Here is a 15,173-nt window from a genome sequence, read left to right on the forward strand (position 1 = left end):
TTAGCCACACACGAAAATGGAAAATTAACATGTGATCAGAGATACAAAATAGAAGTGGTCTCTGGTGTTTTAAGCAATGCACTTGAGACTTCTTGTAAGGCATTTATGGAGAGCGCTCTAAATAGCTTATAATCCAAGACTGCTGAAAGAGGAGACACACGTAGCCCCAAGGAACAGAGAAGTCATTCAATCCAAATAGGTGGAGATGTGGATGGCCTCCACATCTCATCTGCTGGAGCTCTGGAAACCAACTTCATGGCAGAAAGGATGACAGGACTGAACACAGATGAATGTATGCAAGGAAAACTTGGTACCACACATGGGCTTTTTAAGAGTAAGGTCCTGAGTGTATATCAGCACAAGGGCTATGAAGAAACCAAACATGATCTGCTGGTGCAATCACTAGTTGGTAGCATAGAAAACTAGCAGGCAACAGATTTTAACAAAAACAAATCAGAAAACAACAAACAAAACCTAACTACAGGCTGGCTTTGCTAATAACATCGGCAGATTGTTAAACTCTTTTCTTATGAAACAGATAAAAATCTGCTGCATTTCTGACAACTCAAGAAAGACCACGGTTCCTCTTCAATAGGCAAGAAAATTGGTTAAAAAGACAGAAGAACAATTTTCTGAGGGTGACAGAGATAAGTGCTGGATGTTGGATGATGAGCAACGTTCATTCAGACATCACTTCTTTTGTCACCTTTACCCCTTTCTGTCTGTGAGGAGCCTGTTTGGCTGAGCAAAAGGAGACTCAATGTAGAAAGCTATTTGCAGTGGTAGGGGAATCTGATTCAGACACTTTAGAGCACACATACATACACACACACACATGCATGTTTGTGTCTCTATGTGTGTATGTATATCTATATATCTTCAGAAAGCACATCAGAAACAGGAACCCCAGCAGAAAGCTCCCTATTGGCGCAGCCCAGCTTTAAAGCAGAGATAGTTCAAACACTGGGAAAAGCTCAAGCAACAGAAACCAGCTAAATCAGATGATTTATAGTAGGAAAACTGAAAACAGACAGATGTAAAGGTATCATCTGCAATCCAGATGGTGCAGTCCTTGCCTAACAAAAAGTTGAGGGGGGAAAGAGGGAACTAAGCAACGTCTTGCACTCAGAGAAAGAGCTCTGAAGGACACCCAGTTTCATAGTTTAATCTTTTTTTTTTATAAAAAGCTCTTCCCGTGACACTTGGTGGAAGGTGCCAGAAGTTCCATGCCTAATCCCTAGGCTTACCAGCAGATCCCGGCTGTCCAAGCACTGCTGACCCTCAAAGAAGCACTCTGCACCCTCCTTGGGAAGAAAATCAGGAAAGGTTGGTAGCATCAGCTGGGTGCTAAAGCAGTTTGAAGTGGGACAAGGAACAGGAGACCTCCCCATGGAAAACTGCAGCTTTATGAAAAAGATTACATGACAGCATGGTGCAGAAAAATCACTCCCACAGCAGTGACCCAGAGGCACCTTCCCATCTTAGGTTCCCAGCTCACCCCACAAGCACTGAGCTGCTGCAATCCTACAGCATCCACCCTGCTTTGATATTTCATAGGGGCTGATCTTTATAAATCCCAGCAGATGCAGAAACTGAAGCCGTTTTCCTGCGTTCCATGGCAGGCAACATGGGACGGTTACTTGGGTTAGGTCCTTTGAACAAAGCCCCAGGATGATTTAAAAAGCAAACAGAGTTTTGCTTCCTCCCCCACGAAGGTTTGCAGCCCTGAGCCCTAGACAAAGCTGAGCAGAGGATAATGGCAAAGGAGGCCATGAAAAGACAAACCCCTTGCCTGCAGTGACTGCCAAACCAAGCCCCAACTAGTGAGGGATGTAACCCATAGGGAAGCTGTTAGTTTGCACGTGAAGAGGAAGATAAAGAGGAAATTCATCAGTTCAGATCTGGCATTTAATGGTGTCAGAAAGCAACAGGAAGACACAACAGAGACCAGCTCCAAGAGAGAGTTTTGAGGAAGATTATGAGCAATTACACCTCCTTACAACAGTGATAAATTCTTAACTGCTGCCTATCACTGCAACAAGAACCTTAACCCCTGGCAAGGGGCCCATACCCGGTCCAGACCAACTCTGGATCTGTCAGTTGGCTGTGCCATATGTTGGACTGGCAATTCTTCACAAGCTTTTAACGTTTGCTTTGCCACGCCAGGTGCAAGCTCTTAAAACACCATTGTATGTAACCGTAAACCCAGATATGCTTTGTTCTGGGGTTGTGTTTATCTTGGAAAGCAACTCAAGTTCACTCAAACTCTGCTCTAGAATGACCCTGAAAACCAAATAATCTCCTTTCTAATAAAGCAGAGTCCCAAAGAAAGCTTTATTTGCTGAAGAAGATTTACTCGAGTAGATTTGAGGCCAGGTAGTAGTATACACTGTAGTGCACATACCCTGTAAAAGCTTGTAATAGAAGTAAATGCACCCTTCCTTTTATCTTGTGAAATTTATTTCCTTTCCGTGGCATTCCACACCACTGCAGCAATCCATCACCCTGTGGTTTCATCATGTAAATTACAATTTGTCCCTGTCTATATGCTTTCTCAAACGTGAAGATTAAAAGTTGCTAACAGATGTGTTTTGGCACCAATCTTCACGTTTGCATCAAACTTGCTCCTTAAAAATAAAGATATGCACACAATCCACACAAATTAAGTGAAAAGCAAACCATTCTGGGCTTTCTGGGCTTAATTCAAACATTTCATAACTTACTTGTTGAGGTACCCCCAACTTACATTTACTAGTGAAGCTACAATTATATTATTTTAAAAATCATGTGCTCTTCATAAAATAAGATGGTTTTTGTTGGTACTTTGTCATATCCATCCCATTCCATAGTCTCACACAAGGGAAGCAGTTTGCCTTAACTCCTTAGCCTTGTAATAAACTCAGCAGTTGCATCTGTATGCATACATCTGGTAGAAACTTCACCATTACAGCACACTCCTACCAAGTAAAATGCCTTGTTAACAGCCTACTGCAAAGCCACCAAAATTCAAGAAAAACAAGCTGTGTAAGTAGATAAAGTTCATAGAAGCAACTGGGGCTTTTTTCCCCTCTTTCCCAAGGCAAGGAGTAGCTGAGGAAGGATGACAGAGCTCCAACCATGGACAATCCTGTGGGGAGCTCCCACCAGCTGTCAGACAGCCAGAGCCACATTTTATTCCCTCACTCTGCCCTCAAGTTAACATTAAGAATGTTAATAACAACATTTAGAATCCTGTCAGCTTTAATAACTATTTATAATAACACTGATAACTCAGGCTTTCTTATTTTCCAAGCTTGCACAACAACAGCATTGCCATGCCAGCAGCACAGCCACCAGAAAACAAAAATTCAACAATTTGAAAATAAATGTGGTGAAATTGCTTTTGATTTATACTGTGTTTTCTTTGCAAAAGAATACATTAGGACAGTACTTGGTAATGAAGACTGAAGGAGTAACTTCTCAGTGACTCTGAAAGATTATTTCATGACTTCAAAACTTAACTCCAAAGCTGATTTTATAAAGGACTGTGGGATGCTCCAGGTGAGCAGCCAATTTAGACAAGTGAAGTGTCGTCAATTTTGGGGACTGGCACAACTTTCCTTGCATCATTTTTTCCTTCCCTCAGTGTTGTGCAAGAGCATCATTTTGGCACACGCCACCCCAGACGTTCTGCTCACTGTGAAGCAGAAGATCACTCAGGCGGCTCTTGGTTTCTTTCCCCACCCCAAATATTCCAATGAAAGTGTTTTGGAATTAACTATGTATTTAACCAATTGTTCTTGCCTGGTGCTAGGACATGAATAATTGAGAAAGCATCTGGCTGGTTTAGAAAGCTTTGGAGGCACAGATTTGGGCCTCTAAGGTCTTGCACAAGGGAGCATATTTAGGAGTGATACTGGGAACCACAGAGCTGTGTCTCATTGGTACTTGCTACCTCTGGTGATGTCTGCTGAAGCTTTATCCTTGTGAGGAAAAGTTTAAGACTACATCTAAACCCAATTCCTTACTTACAGCCTTCTTCCCCTTTTTGTGACCCTGCCAGAGGAACAGCAGAGCTTCTGAGAATCTAACTGCCAGTGACTCAACCTGCTCAGCCTTAATATTAACATGTTATAAGGATAGTGCCCTGTGCTTCACCACCAGCCACCCCAGCCCACACCAGGCACCCTCAGGATGCTAGGGTCAGCATCTCCAGCCCCTGGAGTCCTTAGGATCAACACACCTTTTAAACAAAGCCTGTTCTCCAAAGCACCTGCCTCTCCCCAACCCAGGTACAAAGTAGATAATTAGGAGCATTCTGCCTGCTCAGCTGAGCAAAAGAACATGTATCTTGGCAGCTACACCCCAAAACTTCCTTACTTATCCCTCACATTGTTTTCAAAATTAGCAGAACCACCACAGCGTGGGGGGGAGCCGAGAAAGAAAAAGATAAAAAAAACAACCCAACAGACTGAAATGCTCCTGCATGATGCCATCAGCTCCACAGCCTCACCCATGCATGCTCTCAGCACCCTAAATCCGCAGTGATTTGCCGCTCGAGCATGCTTTGAAGGCGATGCCTAACACAGCCCCTCAGATGGCCAGAGCTCAAGCAGATGCAGCCACATTCTTGGCAGGTCTTCTCAGGGTCATCTTTGATGTGGAGAAGTGCTTGGTATTGTTTCCTGCATTGATGTTTGCCCTTGGCATGTGGAAGGCAATGTTCTTGTGTGCGGCAGCCCCTCGGTCTGGCCCCACGGCTTGCAAGTGGTTGCCTGGACAACACCGCTTCTTCAGAGACCCCTCTGCAACACCAGAAGGACTCCTTGGCTCATCTTGGATGGTTCTTAGTTGCCCATGAAGAAGGAGCATCTGCCACCTGTCTCCTCTCAATGCATGAGGGACACATTTCAGTTCTGCCATTTCCCCAGGAAGGTTTGCTCTTGCCTGAAGGGTGCTCAGCTTCCTCCGATACAGGAATATGAACTTAGTCCTCAATAAAGTTCAAGGTCACATTCCCCTTATGTCAAGCCAGGGGAGACTGCACAAAGAACAATCAGACCTTTGCTGTCTCACTAAACTTTTAGATATTCAAAAGGTAATTACAAGGGACACTTTTTCTACTGAAATTGGACTGTGGTGCCATAATATTTTTCATTATGCAGGCCTTAATTCTTGTTCATTCATTGTTCTATTATTTTCATCACCGCTTCTCCCAAGCTAATGTCTGGTCCACATTTAGCATCCACAGCTCAGGAGATGCAGCTGGAGGCAAGGGACCTTTATGAAGGCCAGAGGCAGGTTGGCCTATGCAGGTTCAGAGCTTCACCTTGGACTCTACGGATGCCTCATTAGAGATGAAGCAGCTCAGAGCAAAAGGGGTTAAAAAGCCACACGACTCTCACTCCAGCTTTGGCTGTGGGAAGGCAATCACCTGCCCCTCCACAATTTTCTTCCACATAGGGCTTGAAGGAAATTCCCTCCTTGGCTGCTATCACACTTCATTGGTGAAGAAAAGCTGATACCACGGAAGCTGAGCCTCCTCCACCCACCGTTAACATCTCCAGCAGCTTCCTCTCTTGAGGACAACAGATGAGGGGGTAGATGTAATCCTCATATGAAGGTGTGCATTATTTTATACTGCTCATATCCAAGCTTCCAAATTAAACACCATTTCTTGCATACAACTTTGAAGCTGCTGCCTTTCCCAGGTTTCCCAAGGATGGGCTTGAAGCACCTTTCCAGCAGCCCAGCTGCTGTGGTCACCACTGCACCTCGTGTGGCTTTCAGCATGCAAATGCTTGCTGGGATCTGGGAGCCTCTAGAACTCCCAGCAGTTCCTCAAATGATTGGACACAAGGGAAGAGGGAAAAGTGGTAAAAGAACCCCTGATGAACAGTTCATCAGCATAAATCTCCTGGGGCGCTGCAGAAAACTCTCACCACTTCTGAAAACTCTCACCTGCAGGAGGTCCCATTTGCACATCCTCATCTGCACCTCTGCAGAGAGAAGGTGACACAAACGCAGGGATTTGATGTCAAGTGGCTGCACATTTTATCTTTCAAGCCCCTTTGCTGCTGACCTCCAGTCAGGACTCCCTTCGAAGCCCTTGGGTCAAGCAGGCTCCTCCCAACCCTAGAAAACACTGCTAGGGGCCTCAGTCCTTGACTTCACCTTTTTCTCCTCTGCCCCCAGCAGGGACCTCAATCCCATACCCATAGTTGACCTGCACCAAACAAGCCCCTGGGCACTTCTCCCTCAAAGGTGTCATGACCCTTGACGGGGCTACAGATTTAATTGCATGTAACTAATTAAGGGCACATCTCTGCAGCTTGAGAACTGCTCAGTTGTAGGTTCTCACCCTTTTCCAGTCACTCTGGGCTCTGGCTTGGATTTGCTCCTTTTTTCCACCCCTGGCTGGGGCAGGAAATGTCACTGCTGGCAGCAATTTAACCCGGCCCATGTTAGTGCTTGTCGGGGGCTAAGTAGCCAGGGAGTGATTAGGGGATGGGCAGATTTCCGTCTCCCGAAGGCGAGGGCAGGAAGGTCAGAGAAAGCACCAGGCATCAGCAGGCCACAGAGGGAAGCACTGGAGGCCCCCAGCCCCTCACAGCCTCAGTCTCAGATGTAGGACACATCTCCAGAGGGCATAAGCAGCATCCTGGGTTTTCTCCTTGCATTTACTCCTTGCAGGACCGGTCTGGAGAACTTTGTACTTTTTGGGTCCAAATGAGGGAATTTGAGGGGTGAAGACTTGAGCACTAAACTTGTTTTTTAGGAAGTTGGAAAAAAGCCTATGTTATCTCTCCGCTGTGTGTTTGGGCAACAGCACACAGCTTCTCATCTATTCGATGCCGATTTAAAGTTCTTTCCTAGCATTCTGGCTCAGATATCAAGCATACCTGCAGCTTTTCAATATTCTTTCTGCTTTTTCCACTTTACTGACAAACTCACACAAACATAATACCTCTCTGAATGCATCTCCCTAGTGAAGGTGTAAAAATATATAGGATCATTAAAAAGCCATCAAGGCTCTTCTATATAAAGTGCTCCTTGCTCTCCTAATGGCATCCCAGGAAAGTAAAAAGCAGCTGGGTCTTGCAATAGTTTTGTATTTCTCAAACTGAGGGTTTTCAATTAAACACTTAGCTTGCTTCTTACGAAACATATTATAAGTAAAACTAATTTGCATTCCGTTGGATATTTTTTTCATAAAGAAGACTAGAAGTTTTATCCTTCAAGTTAATCCCTGGTACAACCAGTCATCCCATTACAACTCCTGAGCAAAAATAATATGGAAGCAAAGTCAATAGAGCCATTATATATAGCTCAGCAAAGCTGGGGTAATCTCTGTGTAATGTGGGAAGCCCCAGAACACAACCACAAAGCAGCAGACATAAAAACATCAGCTTTTAAACTCACATATAGATTTTTGCATTGTGTGCTGCAGAAATTTGATGTTAGATTTCCACTGAATGAGATTAAAACACTAGAGAAAAGATAGTCCACTGCTGCAATTAAAGCTTAGGTATTCAGCAGTAGGGACTTTATACCACTTTGAAAATTCTATCTTTTGCAGGATTTCCAGTGAAACTTGTGGAACTGAACTGGTAAGGGCAGTAACTGTGATCATCCACAGCACGTAGCTATTTTTGCAGCTGAGTGGGTCTCCGGGTAAACTTCCACACTTGAGCAATTAATTCTAGAGTTGAAGGCAACTCTACACTCGAGGATCTTCAAAAGGGAAAGAGAAATCACGATGCCACCTCAGGTTCACGACTCTGATTCGTAACAGATGCAGAAACTGTAGCCCTTGTGGTCCCATGTCAAGTCTGGAGACATTTTGATGAATTCTGAGCAGATGGAGCATAAACACGATCCCTCACCCATGCACGTTTACTGCCTCTCAAGTGATTGCACATTCCCAAAACCTGTACTGGAACTTAGCAGACGGACCTCCCACCCGAATACTTCATCCACGCTCTCCAGCAATGAAAACCCTTTTCCCCTTTCCTTCTGACCACAATTATCTACCACAATGCTACAGAGCCAGAAACAAGAGTCACTAAACTTGACACCCCAACCAAGAGGTTGTCAGGCTCTGCCAGTGAGTTGGCATGGAGACACAATGCTTGCCCTCATCCAGCACCAGCCCTCCCTCTCCCTCCTCTTCTTCCCACCACACTACAGCATCCCAGCAAGACTGGAGGATTTTGTGGTCCCATAGGAGGGACACCACATATCACCCTTGGAGCTCCACAGCACCCACCCTCAACCAGGAGCATGCAGACACGTCTCATGGCAGAGGCATTATTAAATGGGGATGCAAGGTGTTCAAAGGACCTAAACCTGTCACTGTGAACTTACAACTTGGTCCTAGAGCCTGGGTAGATTAGTATGGTAACTCTTCCCTTGCTAATATTTTCTGCCCTACCCCATACATGCAGACTTATCACAGGCCATTTTTCTTATTTCTTTTCAAGAAAGATTAACGTGGAAGCAGCTTTTTCTTTCCAGGGAGACAGTATTTTAATATTAGCCCTGTAAGTCAAAGCAGCTTGAATTATTATCTCACTTAACGATGCTGCTTGTGCTACCTCCAAAATTGCATTCTGCTTCAAAAAGTACCTGCTCATCCATTCTAGTCTGGTTTACTTATTTTTCTGTTGTTTGGTTTTTTTTTTTCTTTTTACTTTTCTGATGCTTAGGGTGACTCAAACTACTGCCTGTCCTTTCATTACTCTGTAACCAGGCAGGGAAAAAGTAAACCTCTCTCTACCCAATTAAATTATTATACTAAATCTTCTGTAGGCCACAGGAAATTAGCTGAGTTTGTTAAAAGGAAAGCACTAATATTTGTCGTCTTACACAGTCACTTTAAGGGGATTACTGATGACACCTGTTTTCTATACCACACAGCCCAGACAAATCTCATGTCAAAAACAGCCACCCCACTTAAACCACACTGAAGTGGTTTATAAGAAGAGGGAGGTAAACATTTCAGGGATCAACACATCACATCCCTTTGACATCCCCCAAAGAAGTGACTTTACCACAGAATTCTGAGGTCTCACTGTGTGTGTATCACCAAGTACATCTGCTCCTGCCCTGTGCATGGGGCTCCTGCTCACTGGTTTCACAGAAGCATATTTGCTGATGCTAACAGCCTCTCCCCCTGCCTGGGAGTGAGGAGCAAATCACCAGCTGCTCCGTAACAGATGCCCACAGTATCTATGACTCGCTGTAATTTGAAGGCAATATTAAGAAGACATGGCCATTACACAAGCAAATTTTTTCTTTTACACATTACACAAAATCCACTGCAGAAGGTACTTAATTTCCTGCTGGCTGCTGTTCCCTAGTGAGGACAACATCAACCTGGGGAACACCCCTGCTGCTGGGCTGCAGCACTGGATGGTGGTGTCCACAGAATCTGCCTCTACCATGCAAGAGCACAGCCTACACGGGTGGAGTTCAGTCCCACCCAAGCTCAACAGCCACCAACGCCTTTAGGTACTCAGTCAAGACAACACAGAAAGATGCTACCCCTCACAGGTCCACGGGACACGGGAATAACGGGACGGAGCTCACCGCAGACACTTTGCTCACAACGTCCCTCGCGACGGCCAGGCCCTGTGCAAAGGTGCGGGCGGCCACGAACGCCCGCGTCACTTGCAGCTTGAGCTTCCGTGGGACATCCCCGAAGGGCTTCAGCTGCTCGGTGTACTTGCTGACACACTCGAGGTACTCGTCCGTGAAGTGGTACTGGGGGTTGACCAGGCGGAACATGCGCTCCAGCAAACGCGCCCAGAAGTCGTTGAGCATCTCCTCCAGGTTGACGTTGCCGCCCACGTAGTAGCGCTTCAGCTCCACAAAGAGGTCCTTGAACAGCTCCGAGTTCTGCATGTACAAGCGGCCATACGTCCGCACAAACATGTCGTTCAGTGACTTCTCAGCGTTCTCAAGAAGTTCTTTGAAGAACTCTAGAAAAAGGGAAGAGAAAATGTGATAAATGCCTGCGCTGTGTTCTCACAGTTCTCTGACCACTGTCATCGTTTAACTGGAAAATTCGGCGCTATGAGACCGGCACCTAAGGGAAATGGAAGGATAAGGACTCCCTAAAAGTTTTCAGCTTCTGTATCTCAAAAATTTTTACTACTCTTCATAAAGCAACACCTCCCAGCCTCCCTCCAGATCAGAAGGCCTGGATGTGTGAAAAATCTTTGGATGCAAATCTAAATATGAGTGTGCCAGTCAGTAAAATGCAAAAAAAAACCCCAACAAGCAAAAAAAGGAGACAGTTTCTTATGTTGCCATTCAGCTGCCTTAAAGGAAATAATTTTAAAGCACACAACTATCAGGAAGCAAAAGGAAAAAAAAAAAAGGTGTTTTTTTCTTAAACTGATGTTTTGCACATATAATTCCTTTCATTCTTGTCAATTCATTTTCTGAAACAATTATAAACCAGCCTCAAATATGAATGAATTTTAATACACTTTAAAAAAAAACCCAAAATCTACCTGCTGGTTCTGTCTTCCATCTTGCAAGTTTGTCAGCTCTCAGGACAGGGCCTGTCTTCAATTATCTAATTGGTCCAGATAGTAGACACAGCTTCAGATGTATGTGGCAGTACAAAAAAAGACCACAATTAACCCTGAATTTGCTCAAAATCCAAGGGCTAAACACTTGGCACAAGAACAGCAAACGATTTTTTAGATGACAAAGGATAGGCAGGTACCTTTAGGTTTCATCACTTTCTAAAAACAAATCCCCACTTCAGTTCACCCCCCAAGCTCTACGAGCACCAGACAGCCCGGTGCCGGGGATCGGCCACTGCCCGACCTGCAGTCACCACATCTTGGCAGTGCCACATTCATCTCCAACACCCACAATGAGCTGACCTGACAATGTCTGCCCCATCTGACAGTTCAATTCAAGGGCCATCCCCCACCAAGGCAGCACCACCAAAGCCTCAGCACATGGGTCTATACAAAGACCGATCTGCTGCAAAGCCTCTGCCAGAAAAAAGAAATAGGGGAAGAGTCCATTAAGTCAACTACATTTGGGCCACTTTGAAACAAACTTCTATGCTACGTGGCTGTGGGAAGGAGCTATAGGAAGGAGCTATGGGGAGCAATGGTAGGTGCCACCAGGATGAAGCATCCCATGTAGGCAGTGCTCACTCTGGGCTGCCACCCACTCGCTTCGGCCCCACAGGGGACATGGGCACCCCAGGGCATGGGCACAGCCTCCCCACCACCACAGTGGGTGTAGGCAAGGAGGTGTGTGTTATTTTATGCATGCCACCAGCAACTGACGACTCAGACCTCTGCTTTTCTGTGACTCATATTCAATAAATATTTTTTAATAAAACATGCCTCTGTGGGTTTTTTTTTTTTTAATCCTCAAAGGAGTCATGTTTAGAGCCAGAGGTTGTTAGAAGGCGGGTGGGGAGGGGGTATTTTGGCCCAGTGTGAATTTAAACCTTGTTAAAATGTATTACAAGCATGCTGAAGTTCAGATTTTCGTCTTCAAAGTGCTCCAGTACAAACAAAGCCTAACACAGAAAACATTTTCTGGAAAAACTGAAACATTCTTTGAGTTCCTGATGAACAAAGTCATGGGGTTGGGGGCCTGACATGGCTGTATATAATGCAGCCTCTTAGGAGCACAAGAGAAATGATCCAGGGAAGAAGAGATTGATTTCAAACACCCGACACGTCCTCTGTCCAATATCAGCAGGAACCTCCACTTTCGTTCCCATGACTGGCATTTCCTCTCCAGGAAGATTTTTTTTCTGTTGAGTTTATACTATAGAGATTAGCTTGGTGTATATTAATTTCTAATTCACTTAATCATTTTGAAGGCTCACTTCCTTCCTTTGCTCAGACCTTTCAGTATCACCAAATAAGTTGTTTATTTAAATACTTTTGTGCCAGGTACAAGAGCTGGAAGATGCATCACCAAACTCCTCAAAAATAACTATTTTGAAATTATATTGATGGGAAAACTATTAAATACTTCCAACTATCAGTCCAAAGAATCCCAAAGCAATGTTTTAAGCCAGGGAAGTTATCTCAAATAATAGATTCATAAATACATTCATAAATACATTCATAATCCTGCCTCAACTCATGGTATTGGTTACAAAATCCAAAGTGGAAGTTGAATAAACTGTATCCAGGCTTTAGACAACTTCAACTCAGCAATATTTTACGTGGGTCAGAACCAGGTATATAACTAATTATAGTGGGGGGAAAAAAAAAAAAAAGCAACCTAATTAACAGTGCATACCTGTGTGCCTGCAGCCTCCCAGACAGCAGCTTTCTCTTGCCCAAAAGGAAGGTAATAAAAGCAAATTAAAATCATTTCTCACCCAAACCAGCCACTTCTAAACCCACAACACAACACTGCTGAAGGAGGCAGCATGTGCATGAAAAGCCATCATCTCTGGCCCAAGCACCAGCCAGCATCTTCACAGGCTGAAACACCTGCTGCCAAATGCCACTTTCCAGATAAGAAGGGGAGGAGAACAGAGGAGATTGGGTGTCTGCAGCACCCACCCTCCCACTCCACAAAGAACATGCCTGCACCCCTGACTGATGCCAAATGGGACACCTTGATTACTGGCACCAGTGGCTTGACCCATGGGTGGCTTCGCTGGTACCTCAAGGATCCCGGGATGGGGATGAGGTTGGGATGGCAGGAAGGGATGCTGAGCATAGTTCCAGGGATGAGAGGAGACACCTCATGGAGCCAGTGCAGGACATGCATGGCAACTGGCAAACATCTTCCTCCATGCAATGCACAGCTGCTGCATTAGCATTCCTAACATGGTCAGCAGCAGGAATTAATTTTTCATATAGGTACATATATATTATATATTTGTGTGTGTGTATATGTATGGATATATAATGATCTACTCTGGCTGTTAGCATCCTTTAAGTCTGCATCCTCAGTTTCTGTTTAACCTTCAAGAAATCATCTTGGGCCCAGGAACAAACACTAAGCTTTTCTTTGAGCAAATCATAGGCAGAGACATCTGCAATGAAGAGAATAAAGGCCAAAAGTCCTTTTTACGATTTAAATGCTAATCTGACAAGTAACTCCCTACATCTAATTAGATATTAATTTTCCCCTTCACAGAAACAAGCTGATTAGCAAACACCAACATAACCCAGCATTAACCTTGCCACCACAAGAAGAAAAATGGCAGGTTCCTCTCTCACGTCTTGACTGTTTGCTGGGTAAAATAAATGACCACCTTTCATTTGTATTAGAAGTTGACTTGTTCTCAAACAAAGCAAACACACAAAGGCCTCGGTTGCTTATTTTACAGCACTGTAAAAGCACGTTTTACAGCTGTGTTGCAAGCAATCTGTACTCACTAAATTATCACTCTGACAGGCTTCCTGTGAAAAACTGTCAAACGCAAACATTTTTCACAGACGACAAATCATACTTTGCCGATGCTCTCTGAGACACTGCTACCCAGAGGGATGGCAGGATCTCTTTTCCCTACCAGTTATCTTGTTCAAACTCCCAGAACAAAGGTTGGCCTCTCTGTCAACAAACAGGCTCCAGCACACATCCAACACCAGGAAGGGCTTCACAAACTGACCCAGGGGAGCAGCACATGGGCTTAAAGTTCTCCCTGGTTCTCCTGGCTGAGAGTTGTGTGGAGAGCTGTCTGGGATACACAGAGAGAACAGATCACAGTCAAGGCACTGGCCTATCATGGAATCATAGAATCACAGAACTGGCTGGGTTGGAAGGGACCTCAGAGATCATGAAGTCCAACCCTTGATCCACTCCCGCTGCAGTTCCCAGCCCATGGCACTGAGTGCCACATCCAGTCTCTTTTTAAATATCTCCAGGGATGGAGAAGCCACTACTTCCCTGGGCAGCCCATTCCAATGTCTGATCACCCTCTCAGTAAAGAAATTCTTTCTAATGTCCAACCTAAACCTCCCCCGGCACAACTTGAGACCTCTTGTGCCCTCTTGTCTTGCTGAGAGTTGCCTGGGAAAAGAGCCCAACCCCCCCCTGGCTCCAACCTCCTTTCAGGGAGTTGTAGAGAGTGATGAGGTCTCCTCTGAGCCTCCTCTTCTCCAGGCTGAACACCCCCAGCTCCCTCAGCCTCTCCTCATAGGATCTGTGCTCAGACAGGATGGCTCAGACAGCTCTGAGATAACCTGAGATGGAGGCAAGTCAACATTTTACTACCTCAACCCATCTCAGCTAAGCCCTTCCAATGCAAAGTCATCTTTGTGCATGGGGTGATGATCAGGACAAGTGAAGGGGTGATGGTACCAGCGTGGCCACGTGAAGCTGAGCTGCCCAGTGGGACCTGAGCCACAAAACCTTTCCTAATGCCAAGAAGGATCTTTAAACTTTGTCTATATTGCAAAATAAATCCTGTGGACGCTGGGGACTTCAATGCTCAAAGGAAGATGACATTTCCAATGCAATTAACTTCTAGAGATAGAGAAGGCAGTAATCTGCTGTCAGACAATCTACAGCTCTGGGCTCTGTTGATTCTTTTAACACTTACAAATTTCAGGGTAGAATTTTAATGCCCAACACTCAGGAAAAGCCTAGAGATGTCATGAAACAGTAAGAAAAACTGGATTTGACATATCTGGTATTTCTGCAATAACAGTCTTGAAAGTGAGGGGGGAAAACAAAAAAAAAAAACAAAAAAAAAAAAAGAAAAGAAATCTATGCTTTTATGCTTTTGAACAAACATTTCCATAAAAGTGCACAGCAGGAAACATAACCATAATTACTTTGCAATTTGGGTTTTTTCAGGTAATAAGATGAATTACCTATTTGCAGCTTAAGGGCAGAACAGCCCTGCCAGTAACCCAGTGCAGGAGATCACTGCAGCTCCCCAAGGTGCCTCCACATGACATTAGTTTTCACTGCCAAAATAACTCAAAACAATATTTCTTCCAAATTGCAGATACATGAGCTACTTGAAGAAACACAATCACTCACTCCACCCATGAGGCAAAGGGTAAATCCCACCTCCAGACAACATATACAGTTCCTTAGATTTCTGTATCCAATATTTTTTTTTCCTCTTTGATTCACAGGTCTTCCCTGAAAACACCCTTTTTTTCTAAGTAAGAAGGGATGCAATATTTTCCTGTTTCTTGTGCTAACGCTTTCAGAGATATTGAGAATGGGAT

The 15,173-nt window shown here is 44.6% G+C and overlaps 1 protein-coding gene across 2 annotated transcripts in view; it reads right to left on the minus strand.

The window, feature by feature from the left end:
- The window catches only part of GPC4 (glypican 4), a 70,169-nt gene that overhangs the window by 14,158 nt on the left and 40,838 nt on the right, over positions 1-15,173 (minus strand). For both annotated transcript variants that reach the window (XM_071758070.1, XM_071758071.1), the window contains exon 3: positions 9,571-9,962. In XM_071758070.1, coding sequence (XP_071614171.1) covers positions 9,571-9,962 — 392 coding nt within the window. The remainder of the gene's footprint in view (positions 1-9,570; positions 9,963-15,173) is intronic.

The sequence above is a fragment of the Heliangelus exortis genome, chromosome 14 (assembly GCF_036169615.1).
Source record: "Heliangelus exortis chromosome 14, bHelExo1.hap1, whole genome shotgun sequence".
NCBI lineage: Eukaryota > Metazoa > Chordata > Aves > Apodiformes > Trochilidae > Heliangelus > Heliangelus exortis.